Source organism: Polypterus senegalus, chromosome 1 (genome assembly GCF_016835505.1).
Source record: "Polypterus senegalus isolate Bchr_013 chromosome 1, ASM1683550v1, whole genome shotgun sequence".
NCBI classification, from domain to species: Eukaryota; Metazoa; Chordata; class Cladistia; order Polypteriformes; family Polypteridae; genus Polypterus; species Polypterus senegalus.
In genome coordinates, this window is record NC_053154.1 from 140,227,003 (window position 1) to 140,242,889 (window position 15,887).

The 15,887-nt window shown below is 37.9% G+C and overlaps 2 protein-coding genes across 11 annotated transcripts in view; one reads left to right on the top strand and one right to left on the bottom strand.

Moving 5' to 3' along the window:
- Positions 1 to 15,002, top strand: part of b3gnt5a (UDP-GlcNAc:betaGal beta-1,3-N-acetylglucosaminyltransferase 5a) — a 37,672-nt gene extending 22,670 nt beyond the window's left edge. For both annotated transcript variants that reach the window (XM_039759125.1, XM_039759114.1), the window contains exon 2: positions 11,259 to 15,002. In XM_039759125.1, coding sequence (XP_039615059.1) covers positions 11,465 to 12,676 — 1,212 coding nt within the window. In that variant the 5' untranslated portion in view covers positions 11,259 to 11,464 and the 3' untranslated portion in view covers positions 12,677 to 15,002. The remainder of the gene's footprint in view (positions 1 to 11,258) is intronic.
- mcf2l2 (MCF.2 cell line derived transforming sequence-like 2) overlaps positions 1 to 15,887 on the bottom strand; it is a 423,828-nt gene that overhangs the window by 175,468 nt on the left and 232,473 nt on the right. The window lies entirely within an intron of this gene.

Below are 15,887 nucleotides of genomic sequence, written 5' to 3' on the forward strand. Positions count from 1 at the left end.
CTGAAGCAGCAAAACAACCCCAGACCATTACACTACCACCACCATATTTTACTGTTGGTATGATGATCTTTTTCTGAAATGCTGTGTTCCTTTTACGCCAGATGTAACGGGACATTTGCCTTCCAAAAAGTTCAACTTTTGTCTCATCAGTCCACAAGGTATTTTCCCAAAAGTCTTGGCAATCATTGAGATGTTTCTTAGCAAAATTGAGACGAGCTCTAATGTTCTTTTTGCTTAACAGTGGTTTGCGTCTTGGAAATCTGCCATGCAGGCTGTTTTTGCCCAGTCTCTTTCTTATGGTGGAGTCGTGAACACTGACCTTAATTGAGGCAAGTGAGGCCTGCAGTTCTTTAGACGTTGTCCTGGGGTCTTTTGTGACCTCTCGGATGAGTCGTCTCTGCGCTTTTGGGGTAATTTTGGTCGGCCGGCCACTCCTGGGAAGGTTCACCACTGTGCCATGTTTTTGCCATTTGTGGATAATGGCTCTCACTGTGGTTCGCTGGAGTCCCAAAGCTTTAGAAATGGCTTTATAACCTTTACCAGACTGATAGATCTCAATTACTTCTGTTCTCATTTGTTCCTGAATTTCTTTGGATCTTGGCATTAAGTCTAACTTTTCAGGTGCTTTTAGTCTACTTCTCTGTGTCAGGCAGCTCCTATTTAAGTGATTTCTTGATTGAAACAGGTGTGGCATGAATCAGACCTGGGGGTGGCTACGGAAATTGAACTCGGGTGTGATACACCACAGTTAGGTTATTTTTTAACAAGGGGGCAATTACTTTTTCACACAGGGCCATGTAGGTTTGGATTTTTTATCTCCCTAAATAATAAAAACCATCAATTAAAAACTGCATTTTGTGTTTACTTGTGTTATATTTGACTAATGGTTAAATGTGTTTGATGATCAGAAACATTTTGTGTGACAAACATGCAAAAGAATAAAAAAATCAGGAAGGGGGCAAATAGTTTTTCACACTACTGTATGCTTTTGCACATTCATAAATATGCTGTGTACTGTGTGTCCTGTCCCAAGTAATTTTTATGTAAGGCAACCTTACATGTAACATTCACCACAGCAGGTGTTCCCAGAAGCCATGATTATAATAGTCGTTGCATGCAAGAACGCACAGTGCAGAGAAGGCTTTGTAGAGAAGTTGGTGGAGCTGGAAACTTATCATTTACCTAGTAATGACCAATATAACATCATTTTCATTAAGTTCTAACTTGTTTTTAACTGTCAGTTAAGTATTAACACTATTGTGGAATTTATAACACTACATAGACAATGCATAAGTATTTTCCTCATTTGTCTGCAGCATTTCACAAAATGCCTCATTTTAAATGATTTTTTACATAGACTCCGTCCATTTTGGGGAAACTAGTGGATCATCTGTCTTAAATCAGTTAAAGAGCATTCATTTCTCCAGGTAGTAAAAGGATATGTGTAAGGGTAGCTCTCTGGGGCTACATACTTTTTCCTGTTTATTTCTCCAGAAAGTCTTAACACAAAAGGTCTGTTGTACTCATCTTTCATTAGAAGTTCCCGTTAATGTCTCTGAGGTTTTCAGTCCAGCAAAGAAAGTTCTTTGCACCAAGGCCTCCTTGAAGTAGGATGCTGGCAAGACTAAAATGGTCTCCTTAGCAAAGACATGCAGAAATGTGTGGGAAACCAGCTTATTGTCATAAGAAATTCCTTATAGCTCAGCTTTTAAGTAGAGATTGGTGCATTTTACTGTAAAAATTAGAAAGGAGTTTGGGGCATGGGTGATCATAGTGAGCTGCCATGCCAATAAGATTCAGGCAGTAGGTGATCATATTGTAAAACTTCAAAATTAACGGATTTGGAGGAAAGAAACTGTAGAAATAATAATTACATAACAAGAGAAAAATATACAATTTTTGATAAAGCAGTGGACTGGTATGTTTTGCAGCCTGTGTGATACAGTATCTCTCTGGTGGATGAAAGATGCCATAGAATATGCTTTTAATGAAAAGTCTTTGTGTCAGAGGCCCTGAATAGTGAAATTTCTCCATTATATTGATTGTGAGACTGCCCTCCCAGGAGGCTCAACTAATCCCTAGTTTGTTATGTAAGGGTCACCAGATTCATCTGTTTCCAAATTTCAACAATAGCATTTTCAACTAAGTGAACTGCTAGACATAATACACAGAAGGATGAGAAAGAGATTTCTCTGCATCTGAGTCACTTGAGCAGTGAGTGAGCAGCACAAACTTTGTTTACACAAAGGAAGACCTACTCACACTCTAAACAAACAGATGCCATAGCAGTGCACAGCTTATCCTGAAAGAACTGAGTTGCAGGTATTGGGGATATGGGGCTGGCCCTGAGGTAAGGGAGAAGCTTGCGAACAAATGTAGGAAATATAAACTATCTATTCCATCAATGGTAATGGGAATTGTAAACTCTCTGTTAACAAGGAAGACAAGCTAGTAGCATTAGTTAAATAGGGAGTGGAGTTTATTGAGACATGGCTAACTGACAACATTCTCGATGCGAGGGTCAACATTCTGGGGATCACAACCGTAAGAGTAAACGGAGACGCTAAACGCTGTGGCAAAAGCAAAGGTGGGGGGACTTCCACTGTTTATTGGCATCAGATGGTATAACCTGGGGCATGTAACAGTTAAGGATTTGCTGTTGGGACATTGAACTGTTAGCGGTGGATGTAGGTGACTAAGTGCCCAGGGAGTTTTCTCATACCATTGTAGTTGTTGTTTATATTCCTCCATGGGTGGACGTAGTGATGGCTTGTATTGTCATACTTACAATCATCACGAGACTCCAGATACAACACCTAGAGGATTTAATTGTCATTTCTGCCAACGTCAATAATGCTACACTGGACTCGGTGCACACTCCCAACCTTTCCTCTAGATCAAAAACTACCCACAACTACACACTGCTTCAGGAAATCGTCAACTGAAAATGCTCTTGGGGACCATTTTGAGTCTACTGGTCTGCAGGAACCACATGGAGAGGACTTTGAGGGGGTTACAAACTGTGTGACAGACTATCTGAACTTCTGTATGTACATTGTTGTTCCTGTTAAAACTCTGCTACTCTAATAAGCAGCCCTGGATTACCAGTGATATTAACAAGAAGAAGGGAGCATTCATAAACAAGGACCAAATAGAACTGAGGAATGTACAGAAGGATCTTAAGGTTAGACTTTGAGAGGATAAGGAGTCTTACAGGAAGAAGAAAGAGCATGAGCTGCAGCAAAATAACATCAGGGAGGTGTGGGATAGCATAAAGACCATCACAGGCTATAAGCAAAGGAACAGCTGTAACAGCAGAGGTGCACGTGGAGAGAGTTGCTCTTCTACAGCCAATTTGACTGCCATGTTCCTGCTTTAACTACCACAAACCTAAAGCCACCACCCTTCCCCCAAGCTCCAAGCATAAATCATGCAGCCCTCGTAGATCCTCCACCACCACAGCCAAACACATCCCCTGACACACACACACCCACACTGCACCAGCACATCTGAAGGTGCTAACAGACTCTCTCTGTTTCTCTGTCCACTGTTTCTCACCCCATCACTGCAAATCAGTTTAGAGGAGAACTGAGGAGGCTGTGCCCCAGGAAGGAAACTGGCCCATATAAGGTGTGTCCAAGACTTCTAAGGGCCTATGCTGCTGAACTGGCACATCTTCAACCTGAGCCTCCAACTGGTGTTGGTCCCCATGCTGTAGAAGACCACATGTTTCATACTGGTGAGGGACAAGCTGTACAGGATTGGAGTGGACTCGCAACTAATAAAATAGATTGTAGATTACCTCACTGGCAGATCTCAGTTTGTCAGACTGGGGAACTTCACCTCACAGACTGTAATCAGTAGTACAGGAGCTCCACAGGGGACTGTTCTTTCTCCTTTCCTCTTCACCCTGTACACATTAGACTTTAACTATAATTCAGAGACATGCAACATGCAGACGTTCTTGGATTACACTACCAGTGTCAGGGGTGGACAGGAGGAGGAGCACAGGAGTTTTGTGAATGACTTTGTGTGATGGTGTTGCTGAAACCAACTGCTGTTGAACACTTTTAAAACCAATACATTGACCGTGGACTACGATAGGTCTAGACCACCACTAAGACCAGTCTCAATTTAAGGAGTTGATGTATAGTGGGTCAAGACCTATAAATACCTTGAAGTGCAGTTGAATGACAGGCTGGAGGACTACTGGTCAGAGAACACAAAGGCTCTGTTCAGGAAGGGGCAAAGTCGACTATATTTTCTTTAGTATATGTAATAAACTCCCACAGATGTCCTATCACTCATTGGTAGCCAGTACTCTCTTCTATGCTGCAGTGTGCCGAGGAGGAAGTTTGAAGAAGAGAGATGCGCATTGCATTGACAGGCTGATCAGGTGAGCAGATCTGTGGTTGGCATGGAAATGGACTCTCTGGTGACAGTGGCAGAGAGGAGGACATTTTGCAAGTTGCTCTCTATAATGGACAATGAAAATCACCCACTCTACACAACCATAATTAAGCAGAGGAGTTTGTTTAGTGGTAGGGTGCTATTAACTGCAATACAGGCAGATACAAAACATCTTTTGTCCCCAGAGCCATTAGACTCTATTCTCAAATAGGGTGGGCGGTGTTTGAGTTCTGGGTCTGATGCTGTTTCTCTGCTCATTTGGTATACAGTATTAGCTATACCTGATATCTCATTACTTGGTCACTACTGTAAAACCTTTTTCATAATGTGTCACTCTAAACATGTTATCCTATCAGCTTTAGCCATGTCAGTTTATTTTTACTTTAACATTATGGCACTTTAGTATATGCCACTTTATTGTTATGTGTCCCCTGTCACCTTGGTGGTAATATAATTTGCACAATTCCCATTGCCCTGGCATTATTATCTACATTACGTGTATTGGACTGTAAGTTTACAACCCTAGTGTACTTGCTTAATGTTACTTGTATAGTGTGTAATTAAATGTTTATATCTAACTTTGTATAATTTTCTACTGGCACTTAAATTTTCCTCTGGATTAATAAAGTGTCTGTCTGTCTGTCTATCTGTTCTAAGTGTCTTTTCTAGGGTGGTGGATCTGAATTTAGATCTCATTACTAAGTGGTTAACTAAATTTTACTTTTAGAGCTAGAAGCACATCCGCTGTACCTTTTTATGTTTAAGGAAATGGTCTTTACTTATAGGCGAAGGCTATTTTTTTTTTCACTGTTAAAAGAATTTGGCACAGAATTGATCAGAAATACAACAGAAAGTTACAGGAACGTTTAATAAAGTGAATTATGTGGAATATATTTTTTTCATTCAGTTTATTTTTCTATACCTCTGGCATAACAAATTAGATATCACATTCTTACAGAAAACCAGGATATTAGGTAAGCATGTGCCTTGACTCGGCAATAAGGGCTATTTTGTAGCCACTTTTTCCTCTAGAAGCTCTCATAAGAGCAACCTCATCATTCTAGTGCCATACAATTTGTGCTTCAATACACTTGTCTCTGGCACTGATAATTCTGGCAGATTTTTCTTCTTGCTGGTGGACATAGGTGGGAGAAAGGTTTTGCTGTTCTTCTCACTAGCCTTCATAATTACCAAATCTAATTAAATAAACTTTGAATTAATAACTGGCTTTCATACAGATTTGTGTGTAAATTCACTATTAGATGTACAGTATGTATTATCATGGTATTACTATTGACTTAAAGTTCATTGCTGGATTGGTCTACACTCGCGCAGAATGATTAACATACACATATATAGATACTAGCAAAATACCCGCGCTTCGCAGCGGAGAAGTAGTGTGTTAAAGAAATTATGAAAAAGAAAAGGAAGCATTTAAAAAATAACGTAACATGATTGTCAATGTAATTGTTTTGTCACTGTTATGAGTGTTGCTGTTATATATATATATATATATATATATATATATATATATACTGTATACAGTGATTCCTCGCTATATCGCACTTCGACTTTAGCCGGCTTCACTCCATTGCGGATTTTAAATGTAAGCATATCTAAATATATATCACAGATTTTTTGCTGGTTCGCGGATTTCTGCGGACAATGGGTCTTTTAATTTATACTACATGCTTCCTCAGTTGGTTTGCCCAGTTGATTTCATACAAGGGACGCTATTGGCAGATGGCTGAGAAGCTACCCAATCAGAGCACGTATTACATATTAAATAAAACTCCTCAATGATGTACGATGTGCTTCCCGCGCAGTGCTTGATTGTTTGCTTTTCTCTGTCTCTCTCTGCCTGACGGAGGGGGTGTGAGCAGAGGGGCTGTTTGCCTAGGGGATACGGACGCTCCTCTAAAAAATGACGCTTTATTGCGGTGCTTCAGAATACTTAAAAGCACGTATTGATTTTTTGATTGTTTGCTTTTCTCTCGCGCTCTCTCTCTCTGACATTCTCTGCTCCTGACATGCATTCCTTGAAGAGGAGGATATGTTTGCATTCTTTTAATTGTGAGAAAGAACTGTCATCTCTGTCTTGTCATGGAGCACAGTCTAAACCTTTGACTAAAGGGTGTTATTTTTTCATGTCTAGATGGCTCTAATAATGTTAACAGTGTGGGAGAGTTTATAAGGGCTTAAAATATATAAAAATAACCATACAAACATATGGTTTCTACTTCGCGGATTTTCATCTATCGCGGTTGGGTTCTGGAACGCAACCCCTGCGATCGAGGAGGGATTACTGTATAGCAAAATCCCCGTGCTTCGCAGCGGCGAAGTACTGCTTTTAAATTTTTATTAAGAAGAAAAGGAAACCTTTTTTAACTGAGGGAAAATTATACCAATAACTATTTGTTAAGGATCTCTTTGTATACCACGTTGTCAGTTCAGCACTCCAGTTGTAATATGACCAAGCTGTGCGAGCTTACTCTTGAGAATGCAACATATAGTTAGTTGTCCAGGAGAAAAGCAATCTTGCCTCAAATCAATGGCAACCTTTTGTAGGGTCTGTCCCTGAGACTTATTGTCATCGCAAAGCAGAGCCTTACTGGAAATTGGAGGCATCTGAATTGAAATGGGAGATCAGAGGGTATAACGGGGATGCGAGGAATACATTCAGAGTGTGGAGAAACTCTAGAGACAGCATGTGTATTAACTTGTGGATTTTTCTGTGAGTATTTGGTGGCAGCGTGACGAAGTTGCTTCCGCAAGACTGCGTTAGCTGTGGAGCTCAGCTTGGAGCTAAATGAAGTGAATGGGAGGGGAGATGATGATGTGACTCCCCCACCTGCCTTAACTGTCAGTCCCTCCACAAACAGTCTCTCGGATCTCAACTCTCCTTTATATAAATCAATAAAGGAGAGAGGACTAAACACTAAGGAAAAAGAACGGCAAGACCACATCAGGTGCGGAGCTCAGCTCGGAGCAAAATGAAGTGAATGAAATGTGGTGAATGGGAGGGGAGATGATGACGTGACTCCCCCACCCGCCTTAACTGTCAGTCCCTCCACAAACGCAGTCTCTCGGAATTTGCATAAGCACAGTCCTTCACCAGCAATTTTAACTAGTTACAAAGTGATCAAAACTCTCGTTTATACCCTGCGCCCTCTCATTAAACTTGTATCTCGCGAATATCGTATTAGTCGTAGGCATGACAAACGCTAGCGGCAGCCTGTCTATGAACTTAATTTAAACTTTAGGTTTACATCGTGCTTTGTTTCCGAAGTAGCTGCACTCATGAAAATGCTTGTATGCGTCACTCGCTTCATATTCTTTTCCTACCTTCTCAATTGTGTAATGCGTTTTTTGAACAGGTTTGATTCATCGAAGTGATCACTCGTACTGAATTCAGTCAGTTCATGTGAGCCGCTCTCTTGTGTGATCTTGCGATGTCCACGGCTTTATTTAATATTAGCTAAGACCTGGCACTTAAAAGTTTCTCGCTACAGCAATTTTAACTCCGTTAGAAAGTGATCCAAAGTCTCGCTTATACCTTGTCTTCTCATTAAACTTGTATCTCTCGAATATGGTATTTGTTGTAGGCATGACAAACGGCAGCAGGAGCGTGTCTATAAACTTAAGTTAAACTTACGGTTTACACCATGCTTTGTTTCCACAGTAGCTGCACTTCTGAATATGTTTGTATGCGTCACTCACTTCATATTCTTTCGCTGCCTTCTCAATTGTGTAATGCGTTTTTTCTTCCGTGCTCTTTGGAGCTCTTCCTTGTTTTCTACATACTACATTCACAGTCAGTTCACGTGATTACGTGGGAGGCGTGATGATGCGAGACGCAACTCCGTCTCCCACGGCCATCTAGCTGCAGTCTATTACAGTATATGGATAAAATAGGTTCCAGTTATGACCATTACATGTAGAATTTCGAAATGAAACCTGCCCTACTTTTGTAAGTAAGCTGTAAGGAATGAGCCTGCCAAATTTCAGCCTTCTACCTACATGGGAAGTTGGAGAATTAGTGATGAGTGAGTCAGTCAGTCAGTGAGGGCTTTGCCTTTTATTAGTATAGATACACATACACACAAACTTAAGCCACAGAAGTGTTGTATGAATAATGCACACCCAGCCCGTTACTTCCTAGCATTTATAACCCCACAAGTGTCGTATGACTAGCACATACACAGCCCATCACTCCCTGGCACTTTGTGAGGCTTACTTATCATTGGCTCAAACAACATACAATGTCTTGGATATATCTCAGACCTAACTGTGGTCTCCAAGAATATATTTACCCAAACAAAAGCTCAACATCCTTGGCTATAGGCCATTTTATCAACCAGTGATGTTTTAAATTACGTGCTGTTCCTTCTGTCGGATGGAGCTCTCCTCCTCATCCGGATAAACCTCACAGATCGGAGAGTATGGCAAACTTCCGACTTCTCCAGGTGCTCTTAATATTTACTTTATTAATTCAATCACTCTAGATATAAAGACAAGGTATAGAAATATAAAAAGCACCATGGTATTGATTAAAGAACAATAATACCAGTAGGAAAAAAGTATAAAATAAAATATATATAACAAAGTCTGGATATATATAGTCTTTAGAAAAAGCATATGAAGAATGTCAAGGATTGGAATCTATCCTGGGGACAGATTTTGATCTAGCATGTTGTTCATGAGATGCTTTCACTGACAGTCAGGTGAAACAGTTGTCTCAGTCTCCTCTTCTGATGTTGCCTACAACCTCTTCTTACATCCTTTTTGGTCATCACTGTTTCTTCTCTCTTTCTGCTCCTTCGGACAAGTCATATTTAAAATTCCACGTCTTAGTGACATGTGATATGGAGCTTTTTTGTCGTGACATGGGCTTGATTGGCTGGCTGTCAAAGTTCATTTCAGTTTCCAAGTAATAAGATAATCAACACAACCTGAGGCAAATGGTCGAAACAAATATTTTTTAAAATTATAGATTACTGGTACTATTAAGTTCATCTTGTTTGTCTGTGCAAAATATAATGAAAATGTAGTCATCTATTTAAAAAATTGCAGTTCTGGCACACCAGGACAAATAAGTATCTCACATTCTGCTTATTGACAAAGCAGATTAAATTCTAATTTAAATTTGGTTGGCTCATAGCAGCTGCTAATCCTCTCTAGTTAATGATCATTTTATTCTCCATACCATCATTTGCAGTCTGGATTCACCCTCATGTTGATTTTTCTTGCTACCTATCTCTACATTTTAAGCCTGTACATAAAGATGCCTACTGGCTTTTTCCACTGTACTCTGTATGGATGAGTGATTGCACATCCTCTTTCACTTTCCTTGAAACACATGTCCAATTTCATTTTGTACATTACCTGTATTTTACAGTCAGAAAGTGTTGTGCTGTGGGTCTGGCAATTCACCTCTACTGCCATTTTTGCTCTCTAAATTCCCTTAGTGATTTCTCTCCTCATATTTCACATATGGTTTCTTCATCAAGGTCTTTCATTTCTGATTTTGTTCCTTGCTTCTCTTTATAGTTATTTCTTACTTACACAGTATGTTTCTCCTGTTTGACTTTTCTGTTCTCTTGTTGCCTCTGTACAGTGGCAATAGAAAAACAAAGGGCACAACTACAGCCAAGTCTTGCTCTTCTAAACTCTAGTTATCTTCTTATTACATGGTTCTTCCTCAACTCTGCATTGCAAATAAGTGAGTAATCTGGTTCCAGCATCAATACGAGACTGAAAGGCTGGTGATAGAAATGTGGGGAACCTTTGCAGTCAGACTTTTTCAGGTTTTTAAATTGAGCCTGGAGGTGTGTCTTCAAATTCTGTCATGAAAAGTGAGGTTTGTGAATAAATGTATTAAAAATATATGAACAAACATTCTTGTCACATGTGTCCGAGAGCCATAGTGCTCAAAACTTCACACTTTTCCTTAAAGTAAAAGGGCGCAAAACTTTAAGCAAACCTTTTTTCTTTATTATCTCGACTCTTTGCAATAATTGTTAATCTGACTTCAATTTCAGTGAAACACCTTCAAGGAAAAATGTTAAGATCTATAAAGAATGGATGAGGGTGGTCAGGAACTGTGGCTAATTAACACTGTTGAACTTTTATTGGTATTCAGAAGCACACTGTGTTTGACATTTTACAGTTGTTTCATTTCAGTGTCACAACCTTAATAATGGATGACAGTTTCATACAAAAATTGTTATTAAAACAGGACAATAAAAGATAATTTGCTAGTGCAGAGATGGACAAAATAACAGCAACCGTTAACAATATGTTAATATCAAGGTCCTAATAAGAAGCAGGGCCAACCATTGTTTGTAAAACAGCTTCAATCCTTCTTGAAAATTGGTCATACAAGTTCTTAACTGTGTTTAGAGGAATGTTCTACTGAAATCTGTTTTTTTGATCATAGCAAAATAGCTTTCTTAAAGTCATTTTACACTGAACAGTATAAACATTTATGAAGAGGTAGCTATGACATTTAAAGATAAAGCAAGGAAACTGTTATTTTTCTTTCAGTGAAAGGATTAATAAATAATTAAGACTCGATGTGTTGGCAAAAGAATACTTTATCTCTAAGGGAAAATTTAATTACAGATGTTCAAGACAAAAAAGGAAATTTAATCAGAAACAAGACATGGAAGTACTACCATTACATCTTTATGGCCATAATAAAAATTCTCAATGCAAGTTTTAATTAATTTTATATAGGGGTTTCCCACATCTTTGTTTACCTATACATCCTAACGATAACAAACCTTTCTCCCTGTTGTCTGTCATAAGTCATCCTTTAATGCCCTTTCCCATTTTTTATTTTGCAGATAGTCAAGTGTCCAAAAGCAAATGGGCATTTACAGAAGATGAAGAGCAAGTCCATCAAAACTGAATGAAGCTTCCATCCTTTTTAACTACTGATTTTCCTTACAGTTTTTAAAATATGCCAGTCAAACATACCTGGGTATATTTTGCACCTGTTCATGGAGCATTATGACAGAACTAAGAACAACCAGAAATATTTGCCTGTTGAATGCAGTCTTTCTGTTTGATTATTTCCACTGTACCTGACAGTGGTAGTCAAAGGGTTAAGAAAGACTGCAGAATGTTTCTGAGTGCCAGGCGAATAAAAAAATGCCAGTTTTTACAACTGATAATGACCTGCTTTTTATTTTCACTTATGATGATTTATTGGGAACAATTTGATAATGGTGTTGTGAGCCACATGAAATCCTACTCTTACCGATACCTTGTGAACAGTTATGAATTTCTAAATGAAAGTCTTTCTCTTAGTAAAGCAGATTTGAATGGTTTGGCCAAATACCAATACTCAATCAATCACAAAGACAAATGTGAGAACCAGAAAGTGCTCTTGCTTTTGTTTGTGAAGACCTCTCCAGAGAACAATGAAAGAAGGGCTGCCATCCGGTCTACATGGGGAAATGAAACTTACATACAGACAGAGCTGAAAGCTAATGTCAAAATAATTTTTGCCTTGGGGACTCGTTTAAATCAATATGATGGAAATTTCTTCCAGAATCAACTGCTAAGAGAAGACAAAGCTTTTCATGACCTTATACAACAGGACTTTATTGATGATTTCCACAATTTGACGCTTAAATTAAAAATGCAGTTTGAGTGGGCTCACTTGTATTGTAGTCATGCCAAGTTTGTCATGTCAGCAGATGATGATATCTTTATACACATGCCAAATTTGGTACAATACCTCCAAGAGTTGGATGGAAGAGGTATCCAGGATTTCTGGATTGGACGTGTTCATCGAGGTGCTCCTCCAATTAGAAGTAAAGAAAGCAAATACTATGTTCCCTATGAAATGTACCAGTGGGCTGCTTATCCAGATTACACTGCAGGTGCTGCTTATGTGTTTTCAGGAGATGTAGCTAGCAAAGTATACAGAGCCTCTCTGACAATTAATACCACAATCTACATTGATGATGTTTTTATGGGGATGTGTGCTCGTAAAGTAGGCGTGATCCCACAATACCATGTGTATTTCTCTGGAGAAGGCAAGGCTCCCTATCATCCGTGTATCTACAACCAAATGATGACTTCACATGGACATGTAAAAGATATTTACCACCTCTGGAAAGAGGCAATTCATCCAAAGGTCAGAAGACTATCCTCAGGAATTCTAGGAAAGCTATACTGCACAATAATCAAAGTTTTTCTTCTTTGTAAACCGAAGTATATGGACACGTATCCCTGCAGTGCTGCCTTTTCCTAGAAATATTAGTTATGTATGCTTAACATTGTACGTGTGCTACAGAACATATTTTTTAACTTATTTTTGGTGTCTTTATTTTTAACTGAAGCAAAAAGTGCACAAGGGAGCAAAACATCAAAAATATACTACATTCTATTTTGCCAACTAGCCATTAGCGCATTTAAGTTTCAGTGCTGCTAATATCATCGTAACCAAGGTTGGATTTTTATTATTGTGTACAAGCAGAAAAAAACATGCATCTTGCTTACTGTACTATGTTGTGATCTCTGAAGTAATACATTTCTAGTGAAGCAGTTGGTAAAGCATGAACAGTGATGTGAAATTTAAAAAGAAAAAGGAAAAACTGTCGTCCACATTCACTAAAGTAATGCATTATTGATTAACTGTGGAAGAAATTTTATATTTCTGTATGAACTTCAATAAAATGTTTGTTATTTTAAAGAAGACTTTAAAGGTATTATATGTATATCATAAGCAGTATTACGTGTGCTCAGATTTTAGCTGGGCAGAAAAAAATTGAAAAGTCAAAAATGGCAGATTGTGCTTTTGGTGTAAGAAGCTCTTAGGTATGTTAACAGCTTGGTCAGGTGGGTGTTTTTTTATCTTATATACCATGTCTGTAGAGCATCTATTTCTGTTTTTATTTAATAAAAGAAAGCTTAACTGAGGCAAATGGAAAAACAATGCAAAGTAAGCAAATCTGCACTTCTAGCAGATAGAAAAAAAACATGAACCCACCACGCTGATCTGTATGTAGTTTTGTACCAACATCTACTTTTAATTTTCTAATCTGAATTTTCATATTCAACATACTTTGGTGACTGTATACTTGTATCCATTAAAGACCGTCAAACAGATTTTTTTTTTCCGCCTTCCACTTTTGTTTCAGTCGTCACTTTAATTTTTTCAGCATCATTTTACAATCTGCCCATAGTTTCAGAAAAGGAAATATTTAGTTACATTTTGTGAAAACATCTTAACTACAGTCTGTACTTTTAACATAATAATATCCATGCTATTAAAGTAGTTACATTTATTAAAGCAAAAAAATATTGTAAGATAGTTTGCACTCGACGTAATATGTACTGTAATGTGGCTAATAAAATTGCAATTTTCCAGACTCTCCAGTATTCTTAGTAAATACTGACATAAGCAGTGGAAGATTGCCAGGATAATTTTTTGACGTTCAGTATTGTCTGTGAAACTGATGAGCGCACATTTTCCCTTATGAGTCACAGAAGTAGTCATTGACGTGTTTTTTTTTTTTTTTTTTCCCCCTCATCCTTTGAAATCTGCTCCCGCTGCTGCAAAGAAGTTTTATATTTAAAGTGGCAGCTCTCTTTTCTGAGTCTCTATTTTCTAAATGGCTGCATGCTTTTAAGATTGTGTATGCCTTGTTTATCTCTGGCATGTATATTTACCTCAAGATAATTTCAGATGAACATTACATTTACTAATAAGCCAGCTATGTTAAGGAAAGTACTTTTTATTTTAATTTGTGAACATTTCATGTAATAAAGTAGTAAAGTTTTTAACTTCAGTGTAGTGCTTGCATATAGCATTATTTTTCCAGTTTACTTTCATACACAAAATGGTGCCAATGAACGTTACCACATGAATAAACAAGCTGTGTGAATTCAGTCTTACAGTACAAAGTAGACTTGAGGCATTAAGTAGGCTCCAAGGGCACTTAAGACTAGTCTTGGTAAATAAAATCATTACTACACTGAGGAAAGAGCTTATTTTTTAACCAGACCTTCAGGCACCCTTAGTGTAGCCTGCCTTTTGCAATTTTTAGTTCCTTTTTCTGCCGTCTCTTATGGCCGTGTTTTCCTCAGATACCTCATTAGCCTCGCTATATCCAGTGACATCAGAAGCAGTTTTCTTGATTTAGAGAACAGCTAGTGAAGATTCCCCTTAAAGAGTTAGTAATGGCACAGGGTGGCTGGAGTTATACCCAGAGAAAAGAATATTAGCTCAAGAGCAGAAGGAGACAAGTGGCTGTTTCTTTCAAGAAAGCCTGTCTCCACTTTGTCCATTGATTGTTCATCATTATGGTGCTCTTAGACTAGTTTAATTTTTTTTTAAATTCAAACAGATTGAATGCTACTGGCTGTTGAAGTACAGAATGCTTTGTTTGCTGGCTAAAATCTCAGCTTTTTTAAAAGAATTAATATATATACATATTCTGAGTATGTGACCGCTTTATTGAGAAATGTTTACAGTGAATATGATTACTATTTTGTAAATATTACTGCACTGTGTGTACTGAATGTTCTCAAATTTTTCTTGGAATGAATTTATATAAAATGTTAATTAAAACAAAGTGCTTCTTGTGCCTTTTTTGTGCAGTGAGTTAAGCCCATTTGACTCTAATTATCATTTGCATTGCAAACAAATATTAAATAAGAAACATTTTAATACAAAATCACATGGATGAGTGACCTTGACTCCTTCATAAAAATAGACTTTCGTTCATCTGAAAGGCAGTAATATTAGTCCACCGACTTGCTCCATTATGATTCTGTTGGCCAGATGTGCACTATTTTTGTGTGAACTGTAATGCTCATGTTTCTTAAAGAAATAGCTTTATTTTTAAATTGAATCATTTAAGAGTCAAAGATACTAGTGTATGGAAAACTTACCAGTTTCTAAAGGTTCATTTAACTTTTTAAGGAAATATAGAAACATAATGAGGAAATTCTTGAGTAAAACTGTGCAGCAATGATAAGTAAGTCCACAAGAGAGTGGTTAACATGATAATATTGTTCTGTTGAATAATAGAATTATCTGTGTGATTATCTTCCTCAAAAGCTGCACAACCAAAGAAAACGGTGTTCAAGTGAATATGTGAAATAGCATCCCTGACACCACAAGTAGAGCACTCATATTTCACTCTACTATTTATTATACTAGGTCATGTTTCAGCTTACAGACTATTGAAGAGGTCCTTGTTCTTTCTGAGCCGAACTTTAGGATACATATCTAACTCTGCAGTTTGATATCAGCCGGAAGATTTTCAAGCTTTCAGAAGAAAGATTCTATTTGCATCTTTAAGCACAATAATTTGAATTTCTCTTTTTTGTTTACTGGTTTAGTCATCCAGTAGCCTATTTTCTTTCTTGTGCTTTTTGAATAGTTGAAAGGAAATTTTCATTAATGCTACAGCAAAAGGGGTACAATTTTAAGATACTATTATGATATAGGACAG